The 27622-nt window shown below is 38.7% G+C and overlaps 1 protein-coding gene across 1 annotated transcript in view; it reads right to left on the bottom strand.

Moving 5' to 3' along the window:
• The window catches only part of NDNF (neuron derived neurotrophic factor), a 41180-nt gene that overhangs the window by 12511 nt on the left and 1047 nt on the right, over nucleotides 1-27622 (bottom strand). Inside the window, exon 2 of the mRNA XM_082729162.1 lies at nucleotides 796-984. Coding sequence (XP_082585288.1) covers nucleotides 796-983 — 188 coding nt within the window. The 5' untranslated portion in view covers nucleotide 984. The remainder of the gene's footprint in view (nucleotides 1-795; nucleotides 985-27622) is intronic.

Below are 27622 nucleotides of genomic sequence, written 5' to 3'. Positions count from 1 at the left end.
CTCACACTCATGGGGAGTCTGCATGTGATTCTTTCCCTCTGCACCCCCCCCCCCCCCAGCTTTCTCTAAAATAATAAATAAACCTTTTAGAACAAAAAGAGTGGAGTCTTATTTTTTCATAGCCTTTTGGTTTTCCCAGGCATAAGCCAGATGTTTTGGGGGCTTGTCTCTTTGGTGTAGGTCCCAAGGTTTGGGGTGCCCGATGTGGGGATCAAACTCCTTTCTCCTCAGGGATGTGCTCTGTATTTGTCAGAGTCTTCCTGTTTGTGAATTGCCACACTAAGTGTAGGGTTTTTTTGACAAGATCATGCCTCTGCCATCCATCTCTATGTGGCCTTTTTATCCTTTGTGTGGAGGAACTGTTTAGTTTTCATGTCTACTTCAGAGAGAACTGTTCTATATGGAGCTGTAGTTTGCAATGTCAATGGGCAGAGGTGAGCTCAGGGTCTTCGTATGCCTCTGTTTTGAACCCTGTTCTTGATTAATTTCATCTTAATCCTACAGAATCCTTCTTAGAAATTTCCTGCTATCCCAAAGATAAGAAAATAACCATTCTAAAATGTAAGAAATGCAAAAACTGCTCTCTCCATCCCAAAAGAGATCACAATCAGCAAGGACCAAACAACCTCTACTTAATGATTAGCAGTTGTATTGTCATTTTCTTTTCTTAGAGGAAAATAAGCAATACTATTCAGAGATTGATTGTAAATTATCTAATCTAAGTCTAAACGTTTACTTTGCTTTTTAGTATTCTTTATCAATTTATTGATAAGGAAAATACTGCAGAGAGAATACCTTTTGGGTGTGTCTCTAAAGAGGTAACTGCTAATTTCAGCTCCATCTGGAATTACTGATGAATCATGAAAAAACGCCTTGTCCCGGATCTGCATCTGAAAAAGTTCCTCATCTCGAGTGGGTAACTTCTGAGTCCTTGAGCTCAGTGGTAATAGCAGCCACAGCAGACACCAGTGGAGAGGCACCATCCTGGGGCAACAGAAATGATTGCTTACATTAGTTCTGCAGGTAGACGCTTGGGCAAGTTGCAGACTTTCTAGAGGGTTAAGAATATTTTAGCTTTGACAGAAAGTTAGAGTTGTAGTATGTATTTTGGATACATACATGATCTTGAAGACAAATTTCCTGTTTTGTTTTGTTTTGTTCCCAAACTATTTCATGACGTTGATAACAAATTCACTAACATTTCAGATATTAAAAAGATTTTTAAATGAATGGACTCTTGGTGCTTTGACTTCTCCAGATATTCAGAGAGAAAATCCCCACTTCAATATGGCAGAAGCCAGCATGGTTCTTGTACAAAAGTGTATACAAATGTCTCAGAAATTGAACCATAGCATAAAGAGACACACAGACTCACTGAGAGCCAGAAAATTACCATTGAACAATTACTTTTATGTTTCCTTGAGACTTGACGGGATTATACATGTATAGTATTATTTTTGTTTCCAAGATCAGATTTTCGTAAGTTAGAAAGTTTTAGAGATGATAAAGTTAATTATGTCATAGGTTAAGCAATTTGTCCAAAATCACAAGATAGATTATTTGCTTATATCTAGTTATCATTCATTACTAGACTCTTCAACACAACATTTAAATGTAAACCTTAGCCATATTAGAAGTGGGCTTGGATTCCCACTTTTGGATCAAGTGAGACCATTGGAAAGTTGTAGTGTCAGGTTATTTGTCTTAACCCATCACAGATATATATTTACTACTCCAGCAGAGTATTTTCATTGAATTACATTTTGGCATTCAAACTGACTTTCATTAAAGATCCTATAGATAATTATGTATCACTCTCTACTGCATGTTGCTGTGGGAATATTGTCAAGGACACCATCTTCTACATGACTCAGTGTCCCTAACAGGAAGCCTCAGGTAGGCAAGTTCTTTTGATGTCAAGTACTGGTGAAAGGTCTTGCTTCCTCTGAGGGTTGTCCCTTACCTCTCTGGCAACGTACATCAGGGATTTCAAGCATTAGGGGAAGAGTGTGTTTATACTTAGGTACTTTAAAGAGTGAGAAAGTCGAATGAAAATATCTGCAATAATTTGAAATGAAGTGAAAGCCAGTTTTATTTCTAAAGAGTTATTACTACAGCTCTGAGATTACCTCTACTTAAGCCATCATTTGACTTTGATTTTATCTTTCTTGGAGTGCTATCAAAAGTAGATTCATATTAAAATATTTTTTTGAAGGGAATAAACTTTTCTTTTTTATGATAATGTGAGGAGTAATTTTCTCACACTGAGCTTACCCAAAAAGTAAACATAACTTCCTTTTTCAAAAAGTTTTGTTTTTTTTTTGCCATGTGTTTTGCAGTTTTCCATATAAGACATCTGCAGTCATTGAGAGTCACTATGTGCAAAACAAGGGGTTAAATTCACCAGCTGCATTATTGCATTTAATCTTCACAAAAACCTTTGTGAAGTAGGTACTATTCTCATGGAAGAGTAAACCTCCTTTTACATAAGCAGAGAAAGGTTATAAATCCAGGTGGATCTGACTGCAGAGGCCAAACATTTGTCCTCTGTAATATCTCTCAAGAAAGCCATCGTAATTTCTTACAAGAGGCTCTAATTCTCAATTGCATTGTAATTGAGTGAAAACTTGACTGAGAACTAAGAAATCTGACTTTTTTAGTTGCAGCACAAACTAGATCCATATCTAAGTCAATGCACTTAACCACTCCAGGTGGACCTCAGTTTTCTCAAGGGTTAAGGTGATAATCTCTAAAAACAAATGATGATTCTGAGACTGAATCCTCAATTCCTCCTCCCAACTAGCTAGCAGTTGAGGAATGAGACCAGGCCTTCTTCAGTTTCATTAAGTAATCTGAACCTCAGATATCCAGATAATAGTCAAAATAGAATACAAGCAAAGTTGGGCATGGAAAGCAGGAGCTCCATGTGAGTTACTAATAGCAGATGAAACTTATAACTATGAAAGATGGTGAGATGGATCAAAATCAAAACTCAGCGAACCCATTCAAAACAAACACGGACATGGTTAACTAAATAGAATGAGACCTCTACTCACAACCCTTAATCCCTCCCCTCTGATGCCCTTCCTCCTGTAGCTAACAGAAGTGAGTAATCCGATATGCTAGAATTTGCTCAGGTATCGCTGTTAAGAAATAATTATTTCAGCATAATGGAATATATCCAGTTAACTCTGTAGCAGCATCCCCAAAATTTACCTCCCGAGAGCAGAAGCCAGACGGTAAAATCTGTCTCTTTAGAAGTGGTTAGAATTTGCCCTTCCATGCTTATTAGGAACTTAGACCAAATATGCGATGGCAGCACTTGGGTATGATATAGTCAGGTGTATTTGCCCTAGAACCACTCAGGCAGCTTTACCTCATTAGACTCTATGTTTGCCCAGAAAGTGGTCAGCTGCATGGTCCCGCGGGATGACCAAGCAGGACATGCTGCCCAATGCCCCAGGATATTTGGGATATTTAGGTCAGCTCTAGAGTTAGGGAGGTAGCTAGTTATGATCGGTGGGGATCTTTCCAGCTTCCTCTTTTCCAGCCATCCATGGGAAGGACTTTCTCTTTATTAAATCAGCAAGTGATAAGAAATGAATTTTGAGTTAAAAACAGTATTAATAAGTTTTATTTTGTAAATGCTGCACTCTTCTAAGTGCTTTATATATATTATGTCATATAATGCTAGCAACAACCCTATGATGTGGGCACTATGATTTTCTCATTTCAAAAATAATCAAACTGAGGCTTGGACAGGTAAGATCACATAGTGAATATAATACAATACAAGAAATACAATTTTTCATGAGTAAATTAAATATGGAAAATAGGATTATTGTATATTCTCCACATCAGCTATTTTTTAATTTATAAATAAATAAATAATAGTGAACAGAGCTTCAGATGATAGGATTCTATAAAGTAGGTGTTGAAAGATAATTCTCCATGGGTCTGTCTCTGTGCTTTTTTTGCCCATCTGGGAGCAGAGGAATTCACTGCCTTTGTTCTACATTATCTTCCCAAGGACGCTTAGGTAATGAAAAGCCTTGGAAGATAAACTTTCTGGAGCCAAGAGCATGCATGATCACTATACCATGGAAGATCTGGGCTCCCCAAGTTCAGGGCTCCTCTTGTTAAAAAAAAAAAAAAAAACAAAACCATTTGGGGGCTGGTGCTATCTGTCCCTCTTTTCATTTGTGGCAATTGGGGGTCAGGGAGTCACTGGGGGAAAATGATAATACTGTGGATTCTGCTGTGGATGGCTCTGAGTTGCTCTGAGTAGTGCTTTTGTCTCTGACCCAGGAGTCTCACGCCATCTAGCATCAATGAAACTATGTATGACAGGCTAACTTGTTAGCTTACAAGCAGAGTAAAATCTCAAACTCTTCACAGTTCTTGACACAATGTTTTACTTACCAAGTTATTTTCCTGGCTTATCTACTTTATTTTATGTAAATAAAATAAGTTTTTATTTATATTACCACCAACAGCGAAGAGACTCAACCCTATCTTTTCGCTTTCTTTATTAAAAAAAGAAAATCGTTATTTATCCAGCTAAAGTTCTATCACATCAACTTTTTATTTCTGAAACAATTTTAACCATTTTAATTGCCATACATTATGGGCAAAACAGACACTTTTTGGAAAAATATTTAAAATTATTATTCCTTTTTTTTTTTTTTTTCCCACTTTGTATCTATATGAGAAGATGGATGTTGGCTATCCCTATTGTGGTAATCATTTCATTAATATATACAAATCAAACTATCATGTGTGCACCTTAAATTTACATAGTAATATATAACAACTATTTTTCAATAAAACTAGAAAAAATTAGTATGGTCCCAAAGCACAGATCTTTATATTCTACAGGACTATCTTCTTCAACATGTTATCTAATAACATTCATCTACTGTTGGGTAAAAGCATACTCAGTTATTATGGAAAGTTAATCATTTGATCAGGTTACAGGCAGAATTATTCTAAACAAAATGTATTTAAAAGAAGCACTGAAGATAGCTAATCAAAAAACTATTGTGCAGATGGAGTGTACATATTTTTACAACTTCTATTCAGTGATTCAGGTTTAAAGGTTTAATTAGATATTAAGATTCTATAGATTTTTTCCCCCACCAGTAAAATGTTCTCTCTCAGACACTCAGCTTAAGAATTAGTCATTTTAAATAAACAACTAAAAATACATTCCTCTTAAGAATAAGACTTGGGTAAGCCAGTCTATAAGAAATGACTTCTTCTAAGATTACAAAAGTGCCCTCTAATGGCATAACTTTTCCTTTCATTTATTTTTGTTACTTCTAGGTATCCAGAGCTTACCTAAATTTAAAGTTTAAGTTAAATAACATTTCCTAGAATTTCTCTTTTGGTATTATTTCTTTTGTCCTGGGCGTCTGGTAGTAATCTCAGCAATCTATCTGTATAGCAAGAAACCACACTATCTTTTTATAATCCATGGTCTAGTTCCAACAGAAGTAGGAAGTTTCTAGGATGATGGCAAATATTTTTATTTTTCTAGGCATATCAATCAACTTGGTCCCACAATTATTCACAGCCCAGAAAAACTAGACAGTGTTATCCTATTACTGAGAAGATTGACTTTGTTTCAATTAAAAAGTTCTAATGAATCAAGTAATAGAGATGCTAATCTAAAACCGATGTTTTCATGTTGTCAGAGGCTTCTTTATATTTGGCACATACTTTCAGATCCTGCCAAGACCGAAGAGAAAAAACAAAAATGATCTAATGATTTATAAACCTTAACCTTTAGCCTAGATTATGAGTAATCTAGATTATTGTATAGTTTTATTCTTTGGAAGGCCCAATTGTTTTTGAAATATAATTATCCAGAGATTAGCCATGTGTTCTCTCCTACAAAGTTAGAGATCTAGGCACTAAAAAGTAAATAACTTTAACCCACTGAGCCACCCAGGTGCCCCAAGTAAATAACTTTAAATATAATTAACTTACACAGTGCGCACTCATGCGCACACACACACACACACACACACACACACAAATTTGAGGTTAAACTATTTGGAAACATTATATGAGTCCAGTTAGTTCATGTTAGAGTAAAGGTAAATGAGCAGCGGATCTAAAAGAAGAACTTTTACAGATAATAAATTATTTTTATAATTGCTGGCGAGAGGGTAAAAGCTACAGGTCAAAAAGAGTGGAGAGTGGTTTTCTTTGGGATGTTTTAGGAATGAGGACCAAGTTTGCTTCTCCCATTCTTCTCTTCCACCTTCTCTGCAGGGCTCTCTGCTCCTCCAGCCCACAGAGTAAAGAGTGCAAGGAATGAACTCAAGACTGGTTTTGAAGGAAACACCAAGGAGGAGATATGAAGCATTTACGTTGTTTTCTGGTGGTAGGGAGTAGAGAATATGATGGGTAACTGAAAGCCTGAAACTCATGCTAAGACTTTATTTTCAGCATTCATTTCAACTGTTTATTTTATGGAGCCTTTAGTGCAGTGAAAAATAAATAGTCAAACTGACCTGGCATATCTTTTTACCACAAACCTGTGGGAATGTTTCAGAACTGTAAAATAGTCTAGTGGTAAACAGGAAAAAAAAAAAAGGAGCTCAAATAATTCATCAATGTATCAACTAAACACCCAGCATGACCTCTATCAACACAAAAACTATGCGTAAAAACAATAAAACTTGCCCTGGGGAGTGTCTGCAGCAACTTCACTACTGTCATTTGGCAAGATTTATCTTTAATTACGTAAGATGGGCTAGTCAATTTACCATCTTGGTTAATCCACTGGGTCATTTAGTGAACATAAAAATTTATTGCTTGAAATTATGTAAACAGTGATTATAAGTAAATAAATCTCGTTAATTTTTTATTTTTTTTTTAAATATAATAGATGTACTTAACCACAATCTTAATTGGTAATCTTGTCTTAGGGGTAGAGAAATATTTCAGGCCACTAAAAAGCTTCCTTTTGTATTTATAGGCTACTGTTTAGCTATATTGTCTCACTAATGTAAGGAATTTACAAGTCTGCTAAATAAAAAGTTGTTTCAGGTTTTCACCAACTGTCCAAGACTCTCTGAACAGAAGGTGTCATGTATATATTAAAGACACTGTGACCTTTCTCAGCCGTACATTCCCCAGACAGCAACGAATAGCTCAGTCTACCTGTGAAAGATATACTCAAAGCAAATCCCTCCAGCCCTCCACCACCAACCACCAAGGGCCTGTAAATTCCTTGCAAAAACATGATTTATTTGTAAAAAATGTTGTCAAGCTTTTATAGATACTAAATGTTGCAAAACTCTAAACAGGTCACACCAAGCAAACGATTAAAAAAACTTCTCATAATGTCACTAAGATTCACTTAAAGACTATTCAGTGTACCCAGTCACATGTAGGCCACAAACATGAAATAAATTTACTATCACCAGAAAGAAGGATGGCATTCTGAATTTACTTGAGGCAAATGCATCTGGAGTAAATGAAATCTAATGTTTAGTTATAGGGAGTGGAAAGTGCAAATTATAATTGAATGAGGATGACTTCAAGAAGTGGTCGGCCATGGTGATTTCTGTTCTTTTCCCTTCCTTTTTAAGTGCAAATATTTAGTCTCTCAACTTCTATTTTTAAACTCTAGGCCATTTGTTTTCATTTGAATCATCCACGCCACATCTGATAATAAGTCTGCAGCATTTAATCTAGCTGTAAAGAAAAAACGTAGCATTCACTGGGTGACCGGCCCCGTGTCACAGAGCAGGCTGTGAGTGAGGGGGTTTGCCTCTTGAAGAGCAAGATGCCCAGCAAGGGCATACAGATGCCCTCCAGGCTGACATTTAACAATGAAAAAAGCTGAATTCCCAGGAGTCCTCCTGTTGTCTGCTGTCTTTTGCAAACAATGAAAATGGCAAACATGAAAAATGTGAAAAACAGTCATGGAAATTAGTTGGTCATTCTTTTAATTAATTAATTAATTAATTAATTAATTTATTTGACAGACAGAGATCACAAGTAGGCAGAGAGAGAGAGGAGGAAGCAGGCTCCCCGCCAAGCAGAGAGCCCAATGTGGGGCTTGATCCCAGGACCCTGAGATTATGACCTGAGCCAAAGGCAGAGGCTTTAACCCACTGAGCCACCCAGGCGCCCCTAGTTGGTCATTCTTATCTGTACAGAAATATCCTCTGCTGTAGTTGAAAACTGGAGGGAAATAAGGCATCTTGTGGATTGGGGTGTTTCTGTCTCTGCAAAGGGTGAAATGAAGCCAGTGGGAGGAAAGGGCTCCCGCTGCTGAGCCCTCTCTGGCAGGTGCTAGGTGAGCTCCTGTTCCCGAGGACTGGGGCACAGCTGCAATGTGCGAACCCCAACAGAGCAAAGCCAGAGTTAGGCACACGATCCACCGGCTAAAGCTCTCTAAATACAGGCTGTCATTACATAGTGGAATGATTATTAAGAGTTTTAGAGTTCATTATGTCAATAATCTATGGATTAGGGACTCTCACATGCATTTCAAGGGCAATGATTCCAACCTCCTCTACCGCTTCTCTAAATGACTGCCAACTTTCATTCTGGAAGGAAATTAAATTAGTATGAAAACACAATGTAAAATTAAAACACACCAAAGATCTGAATAAAGTTTCCATTCTCTCATCTCTTCCCCTCTGATCCTCATGGTGCGTAGTTCACAGCAGGGCCAAGGTTACGGCACTCTAATTTTAAAAGATGGTCATGCCTATGAAATAAACTTGAAAGAGGATCAGATTTTAGAGTCAGTAATCCTGTATTCTCACCATCACTAACGCCAATAAAAAGAATAATGAGCAAGAGAAATGGCCAAAATAAGTGTACTACAGATAAGAGTAGTCTTTGATCCAGGAAGCCAGACCCATTTTACTAAAGGAAGGAGTAGATCTCCTTAAAGGCATCTAGCTGATAAGTGATTAGAAGCTATGATAAATTCAACTGCTATAGAGTATAGATAATGCAAAGTAAAACTGGAACAAAAGACTGAACATCTTCCTCCTATCAAACTTTTCTCTGCATGTGCAACTGAGATATCCAGGATAATTTCCACTATCTGAAGAGAAGCTAATGATTCCTGGAACAATGAAAGTCCCTAAAGGAGGAATAAATATGCTTGGTTGCTTTTCTTACTTTAGTTTGGCAACTAAGCCTTATTTCCTGTTGATCTGCAACAAAATGAAAATGACTTCCTGTGCAATGTTCTCCAAAGCAGTTAACAAACAATACACCCCATCCTCTGCTGAAATTTAGCTAAGATGTAACATGGCAACATGCCACGAGTATCTAGCAACAGCACCTATCAGCGCAGAAGATAAGACACGAGCTGTTGTGGGCAACAGACACTGAGTCCCTGCTCTGTGTAACACACTGAAAGTGCAAAGACATTTAATATAGATTCAGACTGTTCTGCTGCTTACAATTAGGTTGAGTGGACATTAATTCCAGATAAGAGTACCCTGCAATGTAAGATGACAAAATACCAACAGAAAACAGGTGGCTCATAGAATAAGTGCTTAACAGAGGTGGGGGGAAGACAGAGCAAGCCTCAGAGAGATAGTAGGAAAAGGGGAGAAGAGCTAGATGTGGGGAAGGGAGAGAGACTAATTTGTCAAAAGTTCTGGTAAGAGGTGGCGGCTCAGGAGCTGACGCACAGAGAGAGAACTGCATCAGTAAGAGTTAATAAACAAATGTTAATTGAGTACTTCCTTTGTGCAAGACACTGAACAATGTGCCAGTTACATAAGACACCCTCTCTTCTTGAGGTCTTTATGGTCTAGAAAAAAGTGAGGAAGAAAATACTTTTAGAAGAGATAAAGAGAGATTAGTAGGGAACTAACTGTGAAGGGTCATAAAAGCAAGATATCCCTTTATAAAGGATGGGAAAACTTAGAAAGCTAAAAGGTGTTTTCTAATGGTTTACCATCTATGTTTCTTAGCAACTGCCGGGAAGAATTCTGAAAAGGGAATTCTGAAAAGGGAACAAAACAGTTCCACATCATGTCCCAAGACCACAGGGAAAGGTGATGGAGACGAGAACAAGTATTTCCTCAAAACAGGCTACTTTTTCAAGGAATACAATTTGTAAAACTTCTCTTTTCCACACAGAGTTTCCCTCTCCTACACTCCCAAGATTAGGAAGCATGGTTCAGTGGGGAAAAATCACACACCGAGTCAGGACATTTCTGGTGCAAGCATGAGAACTATTCACATTGGTGGCTTATTGGCCCAAATTTTCTCCTTGGTGCCCCGCAGTTGTGAACCCCTGAGAGTTGAGATTAGCGCATCATATCTCTTAGGAAACACGGCAACATAAGGCAGTGACGAAGTTTCACAAAGATGCAAACTATGACTTGGGCTCCCCTGTATTTAATTCTAAGACAAAAAAAAGAACAGGTTAAAGACTGAAGTGAAGAAAAGTAATCTACTTTCATGGAAATCTGTCCATCCATGTGATGTACTGAATAGTTACTGCTGTAAGTTAGCCCTGGGAGAGGGTTTATCACAACTGTGGTAACAGCACACACCAGAGTATTAATGTGAATTTCTATTAGTGAGTAAACCCACTTCCAATTCCCTTGGAAATAATCTTTAGGACCATAGAGGTACGTTGCTGTAGACTCACTGGAGGTTAAGACTATAGTATGTCAATTTTGAATTTGATTATTTTATAGTTATTTTAATCAGGAAGGGAACTCTTCAGTAAGATACTCCACAGACTTCTTAGGATGCACAAACTAAATAAGGTCAAAAAAGAGCTAAAGTCAAGAGAATAAGAATCTTCCAAGCACTGCCTCTATATCCCAAACCAAACTAGGTAACAAGAGGACTCAAAAGACATATCCTAGGAATGTACAACTTACTTATAAAAACAAAACATATATATCCAAGCAGGGGAATCCAATAATGTTAGTATATTCACTCATTCACTACTTTTTTTTTTTTTTTTTTCATTCACTACTTTTTTTACTCAACATGTCTGTCATGAGTCCTTGCTACATATCAGACACTGATAATCTCAGGAAACCACAGTCTAGTGGGGGTGACAGCACATACACAGAAATATCAATAACAAAACACCAGTGGCTGACATTCACAGTTCCATACAGAATTACAATAGGCCTGCGTGAGAGAAAGCAATGGCAGCTTTAGGTGGAAGATTTAGAGATGGTTTCTTGGAAGAAATGACCTTTCCTCCGACATGTAATGAACCAGAGGAAGCCAGTGAAAGAGATGTCAGAGGAAAGAGCATTCTGGGCAGATAGACAGCTGGTGCAAAGGCCCAAAGTTGGCACTCGACGTGAGTATGGGTGAAGAAAAGGCTATCACTGTGCAACAAAGTGGGCAGAGGAGAGAGTGGAAGGCAAAGGGCAGATCACATACAGTTCTGCAAACCATATTAAGGAGTTTGGACTCTATTCTGAGTATGAGGGAAAGCCTTTAAGAAGTTCAGAATCAGGACGCCTGAGTGGCTCAGTTGATTAAGTATCTGCCTTCAGCTCAAGTCACAATCCCAGGGTCTTGGAACGGAGTCCCGCTTTGGGCTCCCTGCTCAGTGGGGAACCTGCTTCTCCCTCTGCCTGCTGCTCCCTTTGCTTCTGTGCTTGCACAAGCTTGCTCTCTCTCTCTCTCTGACAAATAAAACAAATAAAATCTTAAAAAAAAAAAAAAAAAAAAAAAAAAAGCTCAGGATCATGATCCAATCCATGTTTTTAAGGAATAACTCTATTTTGTAAAGAACAGATCTTAGAGACATGATAACTATAAAAGCAAAAACCAACTTAATTTTTGTAAAAGCAACAAGATCAGAAGAAGTCCACTGCAGCTGTCCAGGGCAGATGCGGTGATGGCTTAAACTTGGTGGGGGAGATGGAGAGTAATGGAGAGATGCATTGTGTCTTACGTCGAGAATGTACAGGTGAGTTGGAGGCAGGAAGTGAGGAAATGAGAAGAATCAAAGATAACACCTTGATTATAGGAACAGGGGCAATGAAATAACAGCATTGGAAGAAATCAGAGAGAAATGAAATTAGTTGGGCAGAATTTCCAGTTGGCATCCAATAATACATGAATTGCTGATAATGTTAGATGCAGTTTTTAAAAGCTAATTCTTATACTGGTTAAGGTATTAGAAAAGACAAAAAAGGAAGACACTCTCTTCTTGTTATGAGAGACATAAAGAAGCACTGGCCAAGGTAGAAAGTAGCAAGATGTGCAGTTTGATAGCCAAAATATTGATTTCAATTGTCCGGGTGGGAAAGTGGATCTGCTGGGTGCAGGGAAGGTGGGTGAGACATACTGGGGAAAGGCAACAAGTATATGTGTACACACACACACACACACACGCACGCGCGCGTGAGCGCGTAACCAGTAGCTGCTTCTTTGAATTTAGGTTTCCAATGAAGGGTGCGTAACAACCGAGGCTAACTGATTTGTCAAAAGTTCTGGTAAGAGGTGGTTTATGGTCAGTGAGGAGGAAGCTAAGAGAAACATATATGGAAATTAAGAAGAAAATTAGAAAAAAAAAAAACAACAACAACAACACTGAAATTTGGCATATAACCAGACCTCTTCATAAGCTGTGTCTAAATGGACAGGCTAAATAAAACTTAGGAATCTTCCTATGAGCTCATATCTGCCAATACCACCTAACTGATACTTCTGCGCACTTTTCTGCAGAGAGCTGGAGGACCAGTGAGGAATCCTAAAGCCAGTGGGGCTGATAGGCGAATGAGGAACTGCGCAGGCGCGTGCAGGGAACCGACAGGAGTAAGCTTAGTGATAGGCAGGAAAAATCCGGCTAGAGAAAGGGAAGAGGTCCTTGGGGCGCGGGGTCACCAAACTTTGAAGTGTAATACTCTGAAGGAGAAAAGTCAGCAATCTTTTCAGACATTCTGTAATATATCCAGTAGGGTTTACTAAATAACCAATCGGTGGACCAAACTCAATAATCACTATATCTTCTGAACGAAGATCGTTACTAGTTTTGTGTGCCAGTGACAGCAAGGATAAAATAAATACTGTAGTGGGAACAAAGATTCTAAAAATAATCTATCTTCACTCATCCATCAGCAAATAACCTTGCATTTTTATATATTTTCCATCTATCTCAGATAATACATACTATCTTCTCCAAGAAACTTAAAAATTTAAAAAGTTTTTTTTTTTTCATTCTGCCTAACCATACTCACAAAAACAGGTATTTTAATTATTCAGGCTCAAAGATATTCCTGTTCCGATGACAAACCTGGTTTCAAAAATTGCTTTGGTAATTCTGCCAGCTATGTCTGCTGAACACATGGGCCAAATCTTCCATAAAGTTTTGATCAAAGAAACCTTTATAACCCAGCTCCTAGTGATGTAATAAAAAAAGATACTCATCAACAAGGCAGTGACAACAGGAACTTTGTTTCCAAGAGCCAGCATGATGGAATTGCAGAATTCATCAGTTGATGCACCAAATGTTTACTGGGCACTTACTCTGTGCCAAGCACTGCTTGAGAAATATAGCCGTGGATAAGATGTGTGATGTCCTTTTGCTTGTAAAGCTTTGAGTTCGGTAGGTAAGGGAGAGGACGAACAAGCTAACATCTACATATAACCATTCCAGAGAGCAGCAGCACCAGGCAGAAAGTGGAGTAGGTGAAATGGCTGGAGGGGTGCCATGGGAAGAAAGGTAGGGGGAAGGAGCCCTCTGAGGCTGAGTGGTCATGGAAGGCCTCTCTGAGGAAGTGACATTTCAGCAGGGACTTGAACGGAGAGGAGTAAGTCAGGGAGACTGAGGGGAAGGACCTATTTGGTCTGCTGTGCTTTATGTCCAGGAATCTGCCCCACCTGTGCCTTAACCACAGCCCTCAGCCACTAAAGTGGACAGTCCCGATGCACAGAGACCAGAAGACAGTCCTGACTCAACTGAGGCAGCCACAATCACATCTGGTGAGGAAGGCCTGGCCAGGGTTAAATCCAGGAATGCGGGGATGGGCTGTGACACCAGATGTTTTAAGGTCTATTATCAGATGAAAGAGGGATAAGAAGCACTGGCTGGCCCAGCGAGTCCCAGTGGCTGTCATGGGACTCTAAGGAAGGAGTTCGGGACTCAGTAAAATACAGACTTCTCTGACAAAGCTGGTAAACTGAACAGAGCAGTTTAAAAAGTAGGAGGTGTTCTGACAGGTTTCCTGACATTCTGGAGTGAGATACCAAAAGAAAAAAAGTGGGGGGGGGGGGGCTACAAAATCTGCAGGAAGATTCTTAACAAGATTGCAGCCGTGTGGTATTTACTTAGATGGCTTCCTATCTGAGTTTCCTCTGTACATTGTCAGTAAGTGATCTAGTGTTTGAGTGCCTACTCCAAGTTCCTTGCAGACATCAGGGGCAGATGAGGCTGAATCAAGGTCCTCCAGTGAAACGAGAGGCTTCGATTCTTATGGCCCTTTCTTATTTCACTTGAGCTATAGATATTTTAATATTTTTTTCTCATCCTTAAAAAATGAAAAAGCTCTTCATGAGGCTTTCATAAGTTTACCCAAGTAAATGACCCTTAGGAAAGATTTTTTTACTCCTTTTTCTATCTCTTCTACAGATTTCTATGGTTCTTACACAAAGTAGGCACTAAATAAATATTTGCTTAATTATACTGATTTCAAGAAGTTTATTGCGAAGAGTAAGAGGGTCTGAAATCTCTCCCATCAGATTCTGGACTATGCAAGGAAGTTGGAGGGGGGGTTGGTTTGCCGAGGCCTCAAGGCTGATTTACTTGGCTCCAGACTCACTTTTCCTTCAGATGCCCAGGATAGAACACGCAAAAGTGTGAAGTGGCTTAGCATTGGCCTCACCGAACCAGATTCAGGCTGCATTGTGAATCTGGGCCCCATTCCTTATTCTGCCAGAACACTTCTGCACCCTCGAGTCCAAGGGCAGATTGAGACCACTCCTGAACTGCCTTGGTTTCTTCCTGTGTTTGTTGACTGAAATGGAAGAGTAGTCCTTGGGAAGGCTGCTGGAGGGTCACCAGATGCCGCATGAAAACCAGCACACGCTAGTTCTACCTCAGAAGCACCGACCGGCCTGCCAGGTGCCACGCTAGGAACCTCACCATCGTCTGCTTGTTTTCAATCCCCATCCCCCGCTAACCAACACATCCTGCCAATGCACCTGCTGCACATTCCCTCAGACTGGTTCTCTCTTCTCTATCCAAACTGCCGGTGCCTCATATGAGCCATTCACTGCTTCTCACATCCATTGCCCGCATCTCTCCCTGATCATTTGCACAGCACCAACATCCTTATCTTAAAAACAAAAATGTTTCCTTCTTCTGCTGATAAAAATAAAAAGTCAGATGATTTCCTGTGAACTAGAGGACAAAGTTTGTGCCCATGAGGTCTCTGACCTCACAACTCACTCTACCAAACTTATTTCCCACAACTCCCCACACGGGGTTTCCCCTTCCCGAGCATGTGCTGATGCCTGTCCCGGGCCCTGGAGGCCTCCTCTGTCTCTGTCGCTTCTCTGGGTGGCAGAATCCTACTCTTTCTTCACAACCTAAGCATCTACAACCACTGGGCAATCGAGTTGTGTTTTCCAGTGTGTGTACTTCTACTGCAGACCATTTTAACTTCTGTTTGTACGTATTCTTGAGATGCCCAGGTTCTGCAGAAAGGAAACGCAATGCTATCTTTTACAACAGGTATAATGCTGATCACGGAACCTAAACACCAAGCCAGTGTTCGTGACGTTTTGTGGGTAACAAATAAATAAAATCCAAAATAGGAAAACTGCTCATTATTGCTGATTTATGGAATTTGTTTCGCGAGAGAGATTATAAGCTAAATAGGAAATAAGTTATGGGTGCTTTTGGCAAGTTTATGGGTATAAAATAGGCTACTTTGTAAACCTCAAAAACTTGGGAAGTATTTCTTCAGTCTTTTGAGGTGGACCTCATGGAAACCTGTTAGCTGGTTGCTATTAGATGGGTGGCAGATGCGGGATGGACCAGGAGCCTAGGAGAAGGATGCATTTTCTTCTGTCCTTAAGAACACAGTCATGTCTTAGTAAGAATAACATAGTGCATTACTTGAGAGGACCTCTTTCCTCTGAAAACATGTAGAATATGGTTTGGCTGGGATACATTCTGATCAGAGAATAGGAACAAATGCTATGGACCGTGCTTCTCAAACCTGAATGTACAATCACATGACCCAGCTTTCTTATTAAGTTGCAGATTCTGTTTCAAAAGATGTGGGGTGGGCCCTTTCACTCGGCCTCTCTAACAAGCTCCATGGAGATGTGGATGCTGATAGTTCGTGGGCTGCACTTCGAGTAGCTGTCTCTTCCAATCGTGTGACTGATTATCTGATAACGGTGGCACTATGATTTTCTTCTCCAGTATTTGCACCATTTATACTTTTTAAAAGATATATTTTTAAATAAACTCTACACCCAACGTTGGATTTGAATTTACAACTCTGAGATCAAGAGTTGCATGCTCTACCGACTTAACCAGCCAGGCACCCCTCCCCTCGTTATTTGAACTTCCTGATTTCCAATTTTTACTCATGACCAAATGTTAATGTTTTACACATCTATTCAGCATGGATGACATGCAGATTATACACATCCTTTCCTCTTTTTACTGTGAGTACTACTATTACATCCACACAGTTTCACGGCTTTCTTTTCTCTACCTTCTTTACATAGAGGAAGAGGAAGAGGAGGAGGAAGAAGAGGGAGAAGAGAAAGAGGAAGAAGAAGAAGAAGGGGGAGGAGGAGGAGGAAAAGAAGGAGGAAGAGGAGGTAGAGGAGGAGGAAGATGGCAGGTTTTTTGCTCTGGGGAATATGTCTGTGTTTATATTAAAGCCCAAAAATGGCCTTGTGCAATTTTTAGGAGATTGTGACAAGATTCTAATTTATTCATCTACTTAATGGAGTTGCCAAATACTAAGAAATAAGATTCTATCAAGATGAAATCATTATTACCATAGAATAATAAATACCATAGACTAAAAATTGGCATTTGGTTCCATGGACCCAATCCTCTATTTCCCCAGTTCGTGATGGTCCTGGAAGTTTGCCTCTTCCCTGCACTGGAACTTACTTTGATAAGACAGCAGTAAAGCCTGTCTGCTGTCAGATTTTCTGTGGTGGCCTCCAGGACCAACACACAGGACAAAATCAAGGTACTGATTTAAAAATAACTATAATCAGGATAATATAACCCAAAGAAAGAAGAGTGGGACAGATGTATCAGGAACCTTAAACAGTTAAAAAAGTTAAATCCTAGATTATTCTTATTTCCAGAAAAGAAAAAAAGGGGGACACACAAGTATGCATTTGTCCTGTTCTTGTAAAATGAAATAAGTTAAAGTAACAGTTTTCAAATACATATTTCTTCTGCGACCCCTTTTACAAAATCCTAGGCCAAAAACAAACTATAAACGTAAGCCCTGTCTTTGGAGAGATGAGATAATACTCTCCAAGGACACTGGATCGTGACAATCTCACAGTTGAGAGAACCTTAAAGAAAGGGAAGTTAACGTCTCCCCTGTCTTTTCTTTCTGTAGTTCACTCTCTGGTCTTATGTCTCCACGTTTGGGAACAGTTAAAAGGCTTCCAAAGTAAAACCGAAAATGATCTGCTGGACTTCGAGTAAGAAGATCTGAGCGGAAGAAGTTCTGACTAAACCATTATTGCCTTTTGTACTGGGAGCAAGTCTCTTAACCTCTTTTGGTCTCCGTTTCCTCATCTACACGATGGAGACAATTATTCCCAGGGTTGTTATGAGGTTTAAGATAGTGGATGTGAATGCTCTTTTGAAATAAGAAGTCCCGTTTATCTGCACATAGTATAAAACAGCTTCTCTAACTAGTTGCAACATTTTACTCAACAACAAAAGATACATGTTTTGGCCTGCTCTTTAAACAGGTATCAGACGGAATCTCAGCATCAGGTTATTCTATCAGAATTTACCTAATCTATCAGATAAAAAGTTCCTCTTTCCTCAAAGACTGACTAGAGCACAGAGGAGAGGCCAAGATGTTGAGTTTTTAAAAATAATCACACAAACAGTAGGAGATCCTTAATATTCTTTTTGTTAACCTTGAGAGACCATATCTGGGGGCATCAATATTGTTTAACAAACAAAGATGGATTAAAGGGATTCAAAGGTGAGTGTGCTCAGGCTTTGCAGGCAGTAGATCTAGCAAAGGATTTCAGATGCACGTGTTGAGATTAGAGAGCTGAGGATCAGGCTCAGTTCCTGGGATGTTCTGCATTATTATTTCTGGATTAAGAGATGATTAAAGAACAGGGCACTCAAAAGGCAGATAATGCGGGCAGACCCCACGGTCACTTTTAATGAAGAGTTTACAGTAAATTATGATGATATAATACAAACACATAAATCTGCAACAATCAGAGAGAAGACAAACCACAGAATCCTGACCACAATTATTTCATCCCTTCCCCTCCTTCCCCCAAAAGTAAGATACACAGTTAGGCGTGGTTTTTCCTCTTTAAAAAAATTTTTTTAGGGATGCATTAGGGAAAGGCTGTAGCTGGTGAGTGTAGGGGGTCAACTGTCATCAGCGGTCATTACACAACATAGAGCCTGCTAAGAGAAAAAGATGTTTCAAAACTGCCTCCTTGTTGTCACTGCTTTGTAAGTATGAACAAAACTTTAAATGTAGATATTTTTTTTCAATTATAGGCTGAACTTGCTGGCTGAAGTGTTAATATGTGTGGGTGTATAAATATTTTCACTGTTGGAGCTGACTTATTCCTCATTATGTTTTAAAGGGCTTTAAGTATTTAGGGTATTTGGAATATCCTAGCCTATGCATCTACAGCAACTCTCAGTTTTCCATTGAAATGTAGAACTACATTGAAATGTAGAAACACTTATTTAAAAAAAATTTTTTTTAAGACTTTATTTATTTATTTGAGAGAGAGACAGTGAGAGAGAGCATGAGCGAGGAGAAAGTCAGAGGGAGAAGCAGAATCCCCATGGAGCTGGGAGCCCGATGTGGGACTCCATCCCAGGACTCCAGGATCATGACCTGAGCTGAAGGCAGTCGTCCAACCAACTGAGCCACCCAGGCGCCCCTATTTAAAAATTTTTAAAACAGATCTAACTTCAAATCTTATATCTCTTAAAAATGCCACATTATTAGAATACTGGAATGATTGGGACGCCTGGGTGGCTCAGTTGGTTGGACGACTGCCTTCGGCTCAGGTCATGATCCCAGCGTCCTGAGATCGAGTCCCACATCGGGCTCCTTGCTCCGCAGGGAGCCTGCTTCTCCCTCTGACTCTGCCTTCCACTCTGTCTGCCTGTGCTCGCTCTCTCTCTGACAAATAAATAAATAAAAATCTTTAGAATGCTGGAATGACTTTAGAGGTGAATTCTTATGAATTACCACTAATTTAAGAAGGGAGTCTACAGATTACTTATTTTTCAGTGTTGTACCTTAACACATATGGATTTAAATGTAAAAAAGTGTACTCATCTTCCGCCACAAAATTACCTAGTAAGTTAACCATGACCCAAACCAGTAAACATTTAGCACATAAACTGTCTACGATTAAGGTCTTGTGAATTTAGATTAAATTAATGATTTTTTGAATCATTAAATTGTAACCAAAAAAAAATTCCAAGTAAATTGTGTCCTTGCAAATTAATTTGGAAACTAATCTCAATTTAAAAGTTTTAGACATTTCCATCAGTTTTGCTTCTGGAACCAAGGAGTCCCCACTTTATTTTAAAAGTTTGTGAGTGTAGTTTATTCTCTTAGCTGAAATGGAGTTTCAGACTTCTCAGCAGTAGGGGATTAATATCTTCCTTACTGGGTACCCATGAGGATTAAAGAAAATAATAGATGTGGAAGTACCTTGTGAACAACTCAGGGTTTTAAGAAGTTATAATACTGTTAATAAGTAGGATAATTTCCATTCATGTTGTGAAATTCAAAACACAGAAACAACTTTGGTGTAAATTAATAACCGGCAACTTTACTGAGAGACAATACAATTTTAAATATAAATTTCAAAATGTAACACAATTACTTTTTTTACAAGAGCATTAAGATTAGGTAACTTTTTTTTAACTCTTGGAATACTGAATTTTTCAGAACATAATGGAGTGTATTATCTATTTCCTGGTAACAGAGGAATTATCAAAAGCTTATACATATAACTAAGAATACTTAAAGATAATAGTGACCGATTTATTTGAGGGCTCTTTCAGCTTCTGTTGAAAATCTCTGGCCCTGTAATGTGGTGTCTCCAAATCTTTTAGAATTGGGATTTTTTATAGATATATATGTGTGTGTGTGTGTATATATATAAAATATATTTTTATTTTATTATATATTTATATTATATATATTTTATATGTGTGTGTATATGTACACATATATAATAAAAATACATATTTATTTATTTAAGTAAATATATATAATAAAATAATATATATATATATATATATATGTACACACACACACACACACACACACGTTATTTGAGACTTTCTATACTGTGATGAGTATCATAGTTGATTACATTGGAAAAACCCCTATACTCCACATCTTTTTTCTGGTTAACTTTTGGGTAGGGCTCACTCCTTGTCAGAGCTGATTAGATGTCATTATTTTCACCTGTTATTATTTTTACTTCACAGAAGCTGTCACCTCTGATTACTGATTTTTCAGTGATCATCCAATATGCTGAGTAAGAGTGACTTTGCCAATAAATATATTACATAATGTTAACAAAACTCTTTTCCTCCTTTATACATAAAAGTAAGCTTAAATAGAGTTTTGATATTTTCTCCACTCCCTTTTAGAGACCTCTGCTTTACAAGATCAGCACTATCAAAAGCTAGATACCTGCTCAGTATCTCAATTGTTTAAAAGAGTATTGTTTCTTTCATTTTACTGAAAAGATAAGTTTTTTGATACAAATATGCACTCGACTTAACGTTGCAAAGATAATCTCAAATGTCCTTACCAGTTCTTCAACATATAGATTCTCTATCTTAAATTCGCATCAAGGTAGAAAGAAGATGAGTTACATATTTTGTAGTCTCAGTATAAAATAAAAAATTGTGGGGCCCGGTGCAAGACCTCTTGTTCAAGAATTATGAACTTCAGGATAGTGACAGAAGAGCATTCAACGAAGCAATGGGGCCATTCCAGCTGTGGCCCACAAACCTGGCCCCAGGTATAATTTCTAGAGTATAAGAAACTGAGAAGCAACTATCAGAGGAAGAGGAGAAAAGAACAGATGTATTCTAACGGGAGGCTGTCCAAAGAAGAAGAGGCCAAAGATCCAAAGGTCAGTATCTCCCTTTTCTAAAATCCCGTCTTAAACTAGCCTTCTTCTAGTCTGGCTTTGTCCCGCTATTAACATCTTGGGAGGATGTTAGCTGACAGCAGCTTACCCTGTTTCCCATCTTAGCGGCATTTTCATATTTACAGTGGACACTCAAAAACAAAGTTATTTTAAAAACAAAAAATCAGGGGGCGGCTGGGTGGCTCAATGGGTTAAGCCTCTGCCTTCTGCTCAGGTCATGATCCCAAGGTCCTGTCATCAAGCCCTGCATTGTCTTTTCTGCTCAGCGGGGAGCCTGCTTCTCCCTCTCTCTCTGCCTGCCTCTCTGCCTGCTTGTGATCTCAATCTCTCTCTCTTGAATAAATAAATAAAATCTTAAAAAAAAAAAAACCACGAAAAATCATCTTTTTGCAGATAGCATTTTAGTACCACAAGAGGCCTTGGTAGCAGTTGGGGGCAGGGTGGCTTCCCCAGGACCTCAGGCCATTTCCCATAAGACCTGCCTGCTTGTCCACCTACTAATACAGTTATGCTTGCCACTGGGATCATCAGAGGGTCCAATCCATATCTTCTATTTAGGGAGCAGTTTCATTTTCCATAAAAAAAGGTAATATATTTTCATAGCACGTTTTAGCAAACTTCGAAGGATCACCCGAGAACTAAAACATCTGAAACTTGGGGAGACCCAAAGCTAAATGATTGCTCTTTTTTCTCAGTTTGCCAGGTGTTTTAGCTACCACTGCTGTTTCTGATCACCGTTACCGCTGCTGGCAACAAATCTCTCTCCAATTACAGGATCCAGTTACTTCTGAACCAATCCCAATTTGAAGCTTTTGATACTATATTATCAATTTCAGTGAATGCTGGCATTTAATATGAATTACAACATTTATTGAGTGCTATCAACATATGAATAATATTTAGATTTCAACCAGGACATATTTACTAGTGTATTCTTATGGGTAAAGTGTATTTATTTTCTGTGTGTATTTTAAACAAGATAACTAAAACGGATCAAATACATTCATGCTTATGTGAGTTGATTTTTTTGTATGACTGATAATTTAATCAGAAACATATTTTATTACAGAAATAAAATGCATAATGTTACATTTGGCAATGCCAGTGAGCTTTGAGTACACATGACCTGAATAAAAGAGAGTAATCAAAGCCATCTCCTACGTCCATATGGATTGCTGAGGTTTATTTTTCACTACGATGTGCTGTAAATTCTAACCATCTATACTCCAGGAGGCACCAAACACTTGTAGCACCTAAGTCAGAGAAACTAACCCTAAATAAATTAATCCCTTTCACACTAGCTTTCCCCTTTTAAATACAATATTTTCAGGTAAGCATCACAATGTTGCCCCTCATTTTATTTGTCAACTATCCATACACAGTATTCTCAATCTTCATAAATAAACACTTGCTCATAGTTTCTGTATTATAACTTTAACCACAGTCATGGTGATTTCAAAAACAAGATATCACCCTTTACAAATCTTTCTAATTATGGCTTCAGGTTTTAGTTTTTCTTTTAGAGAAAGGATAAAATTCAGTCTCATTTTATTTAGATCTGTATGCTTATGGACAATTGCCTCGGAGAACAAGATCTATGTACTTATGATTTTTAGTTATGGATAAAAGACGCATTTGAATATAGTCCATATTTTTTTACTATGTCTTTAGATTGTGGAATATATGTCCTCCAAGCACACAACTGGAAGAAGACAGTGTGTGCCTCTCTTTCATGTTGGGGAGAAGACAGAAACTTGCACAGTTATCATACAGTATAGTCAGTGACCCCTATTTGTGATATTGGCTGTAATCATTCCAATTAGAAAATGAGTGCATATTGCTAACTCGATTTTGTTATTTGGTTATTATATTTAAAACCTCCACACTGCAGAGGCAGTGTCTAAGAGGTTTGTTCAAATGAGTCGATTTCTAATCATGTAATTATGTTTTTATTGAGTTCCTTCCAAATTCTATATAACCCACTGTTTCTAAAAATGTTTTTTTCTTTTCTCATAACTATATAGAAACAATTCTTTCAAAAGAATAGCAGCAATTTTTTTCAAAAGAACAATTAAGGGACATTGGAAAAGTTAACTATATACATTCTGCCACATTTTTCTTTTTTAAAGATTCATTCAGAGTTTTCACAAGTGAAACTAAAAATAAATACTTCAGAGAAATATATAAAATATTAAATATGTGTCATTTTCAAATTTGAAACATGGAAAAATTAACAACTCAAAACCAAAAGCTACTCACCAACTTATTAAACTAAATCAGTTTCCAAGGGATCCGGAAATTGTTGAAGGAATAATGACATGTAATCTTGGAAGTTTCTAGATTTAAAAACTTGAGGTCTAAATCACATTTAGTTTAGTGAGTTCTTAAAAAAAATTGACATTGTAACAGGACCCAAAATCCAGCTGTTCTGTGGTCAAATCTGTCTCTATCCCAAAGGGTAAAATTTGCAGAAACATATTGCCAGTTTGCTTTTTATTCCATACTGATCAAATACCCTTACTCTCAATTTTTAAAATGTAAAACTAGAAATGTTTTTTAAAATCTTGGGTCAATTAATATTATATATTTTATAATTTCTAAATATTTCAAAATATTAAAATGCAAGGATTAGTTGGTTTGCAGTTATTAGTAACATACCAAAAGAAAGGGGAAAGGTATGACTATAGCATCTTTGGCGTTAGGAAATGTGTTCAAGAAGTAAGCAGCCAGGAATATACCTGCATTTGTCATTGGCTTGGGCGCTGGTGGGCTATAGAAAGAAAATGCCAGGTGTCCTCTCAGAAGAGGCAAGAGATCTATATACATATCCCAACACATTCATCCTAAAATGGTGTGGTTCTTCTCAGAGATATTAACTAAATTTAGGATCAGCATATCACCATATGATATAATAAAATATTGGCAATTTTGTTTTTCTATGTCATGCTATGTGATTCTTTTTAACAGTAACAGCCAAGTATTTACATTTCTTCTTAGTTGAAAATTAACACGTGGAAGCATGAGTGTGTGTAACATAGGTGTCAATTTGCATTGTAATATAATGTTAAAATAAGGCAGAATTTAGCCTAACCTCAGGGTTAAATTGCAAAGCATTTTTAAATGGAGTATTTAAATACTGGAGGGCTTTAATTTTAAAGTCAGTCTGAAAGTAAAGATTTAGTGTGATTTACTGTTTACTACTCAACTATAACTTGTTTAGTTGTTTCTACTGAATGATTGTGAATCAACTGGAAATGAATAAATTATATTCTTTGGAATAATTGTTCCAAAGTAGATATTTAGAGGTTCTAGACCTTGTTTTGAGGTCAAGTGAATAATCTGAACAACTTTTGTAGATTACACTTGCTTTTCACCCAATAGGGATGGCTATGGGATATGCTTTCTTCTTGGTGAATAAGATGATGGCAGCTGACACTGGCTGCCGTTCATTAACTTAGATGTTAGGATGAGGGCAGGGCTCTCCAAAACAAGACCGGACACAGAAATAGGGAACAAAAAAAGCATGAGAGCACTGCTTGGTCACTAGACTCAATCACCCTGTCACTGGAATAACTAAGGGAAGAAAGACTAAAATAATTTTAGTGCACATCCTGTGGAATTCACACTACTCCTTGCTATCTGTTAACTCAGGCATAGTCCTTACATTTCCAGATCTACTCATTCATCATTGCAAAATGAAGGACAAGTTCTGTCCTAACAAAACAACAAAAACACAATCAGTTTGAAAATAAAAATTCTGGCCTCTTGGTACACTGAATAGAAATACTATAGAAACAAATACAGGAAGAGAACAACTGACAGGTATATTTTATTTCTATTTTCCCTTATCACATGGAGAGTCTGGTCAATAAATTCCAGTGAGAAAACTATATCTGAATCACCAGGTTCATGAAGCCAGATGAAGAAGTTGCTACATTAAGTTATCTGCAGACGGATCCACGATGGCTACATTGAATGTAAGCATGCCCTCAGCATGGTATTGCCAAGGTTATGACATCACTCTTTGCTTACTATTCATGTTACCACATGAATGTTCAATAGGCCCAGGACAAATAAAAAGAGGGTCAGGGCTTCCCTCATTCTTAGAAGGATATTTTTCAATTATATATTTTGTTACATCTTAAGAGATAAAAGCTGTGTCTGCAAGTGATTAAAAGATGTTTTGTATTCATGGTTTCATTTCTGCTGAAATAAATGCGTAATTTAAACCACACATAATTCCTAGCAATTTAGGCCCATTACAGAGTTCTAGCTTCTTTTTTATGATAGTTACTAATTAAAACAGAGTGTTGCTGCCACGTGGAGCCTGTGACTTCCACATACAGGTTTAATGAATAAAACGTCCTGACATAAAAATGAAAACAATACAGACAAAGCTTCAAGCTGTTGTGTTTCTACTGTATGGTAAAGATTAAGGACATTCACTGAAGTTCAGAATTACACAGAGAAAACACTTGTTAATTTCATTCCTTAAAGGAGGAATTAAAGGATTTTTTTAGTGAAATCTGAAATAGTCACTAATTTTTCTAACTTCTGGACCTCTCATTCCCAGGTGACTCCCCTTCCCCAAGAATTTAAACTCATCAGAGTCACTTTTAAAGGATAAATGATGGGATATTTTAATGTAATCCTGCATATAGGTTTAGATTGAAAATGGGAATTGGGACCATAATTAATTATGTTGCCAAGTTTTTGAACTTTAAGGAGACAGACTGAGGCAAACGAGGGCATTTCATAAGAATGCAACCTTCTAAAAGTTCATGGGTTAAAACTTTGGTAAAATGACAGTATCTTTTTGACATTTAATTAATTCCATATGCAGAAAGGGTGTAAGAAATTAATATCGTTTTGGTGTATTCACTTTCTGAGACCACTGTAATAAGAGACTGACCCCAAAACAAAACCAAATATAAACATGGTCTTCAGCTAGGTTATGGTCTTATTATTACCCTTAATAAACAATAATTAATAATAATAAATACTGAGAGCCCTCAGTACACTCTGATCTGTACCCATATTGCTCTAGCATCCATCCATCACATCTTTCAGGATAATAAAACAATTCATTCCGATCAAATCCTCAAAACCGCTCCCTCTGGAGGGATGTTTTATCTCTACTTCTGCCAGCCCAGGGAGGATTTTACTTGTTTAAAGGGGGCGGAGAATGGAGCGGGGGTCCTATTTATTTCCATTGACGACTCCCCTCGTTCTCACAGGCGTTCAGGGACCGGGTGGGAGGAAAAAGGGAGGAGGTGCGGAGATTCCCTCCTTCAGAAAAGAAAAAGGGTTCAGGAAGCGAGGCAAAAGAAGGGGTGGGCAAGGGCGGTGGGGGGAAGAGGGTAGTGTGGTTGGAGAGGTCAGCGACTGAATGAAAAAATAAATTGTTTTTTGATACAGCAGGATCGAATGATGATGAAAAGTAGACAAATTAATCAGCGCAACTAAGTTGCTTAAAGGAACTATGTTTAAAAAAAAAAAAAATTAAACCCAGAGAGTTTCTCAGGTTCATTTCTCGCTCAAGGTCTTGGTTTCAGGGAGCTCCTTGTACCCAGAGCAGGAGATGGACAGCGCCCCGAAGGGGACCAGGAGGGGAACCGCGACCTGGCCCGAAGAACAGCTCAGCGCCCCTGCAGAGGTGCCCACGGCAAACTCCAAGGGCCTCCGCGACCCGCCTGGACCTGGTGCGGGGGCAGCGGCGAATTCTCCAGCCCCCGGCGGGTGTACGGGGTGGGTGGAGGCAGGAAGGGCGCACAATGAAACGAAACCGCACCTAAATTCTGCAGTTTGCGAAGTGTCCCGGGAGAACAGCTGGGACGTGGAACCACTCGTTCGGATTCCCGAGTGTCGGGGCTGCCCCAACTCTCAGCTCGGTGGCACTGAAGGTAGCGCCGACTAGAGCGAACACCGACTGGTGCACAGACAGGGCTGGGGCACGACGCTCTGTCGCTGGGTCTGGCGCGAGAGGGAAGGTCCCCTCGGTGGCTGCTCTAGTACCCCGGCAAAAGCAGGATCCGGTCCCAGGCCTCCCTGCTTAGCTCGAGGAAGTTTCTCTAACGATGCTCGCTTAGCAGGCAGAGGACTAACGAGGAGCCAGAGCGGTGGGGGTTCGGCTGGCCGAAGGGGACCGAGATCCCAGAGCCCCCGCTGCGGGGATGGGGCCGCCCGCCAGGAACCCGCTCCAGTCCTGCCCGCGGGCGAGCCCATGCGCATCCCAGACCCCTCTTCGTCCCAC

Source organism: Mustela nivalis (assembly GCF_964662115.1).
Source record: "Mustela nivalis genome assembly, chromosome: 4".
NCBI lineage: Eukaryota > Metazoa > Chordata > Mammalia > Carnivora > Mustelidae > Mustela > Mustela nivalis.
The sequence above is the reverse complement of the archived record's forward strand: the minus strand, read 5'-3'. Positions and strand labels throughout refer to the sequence as shown.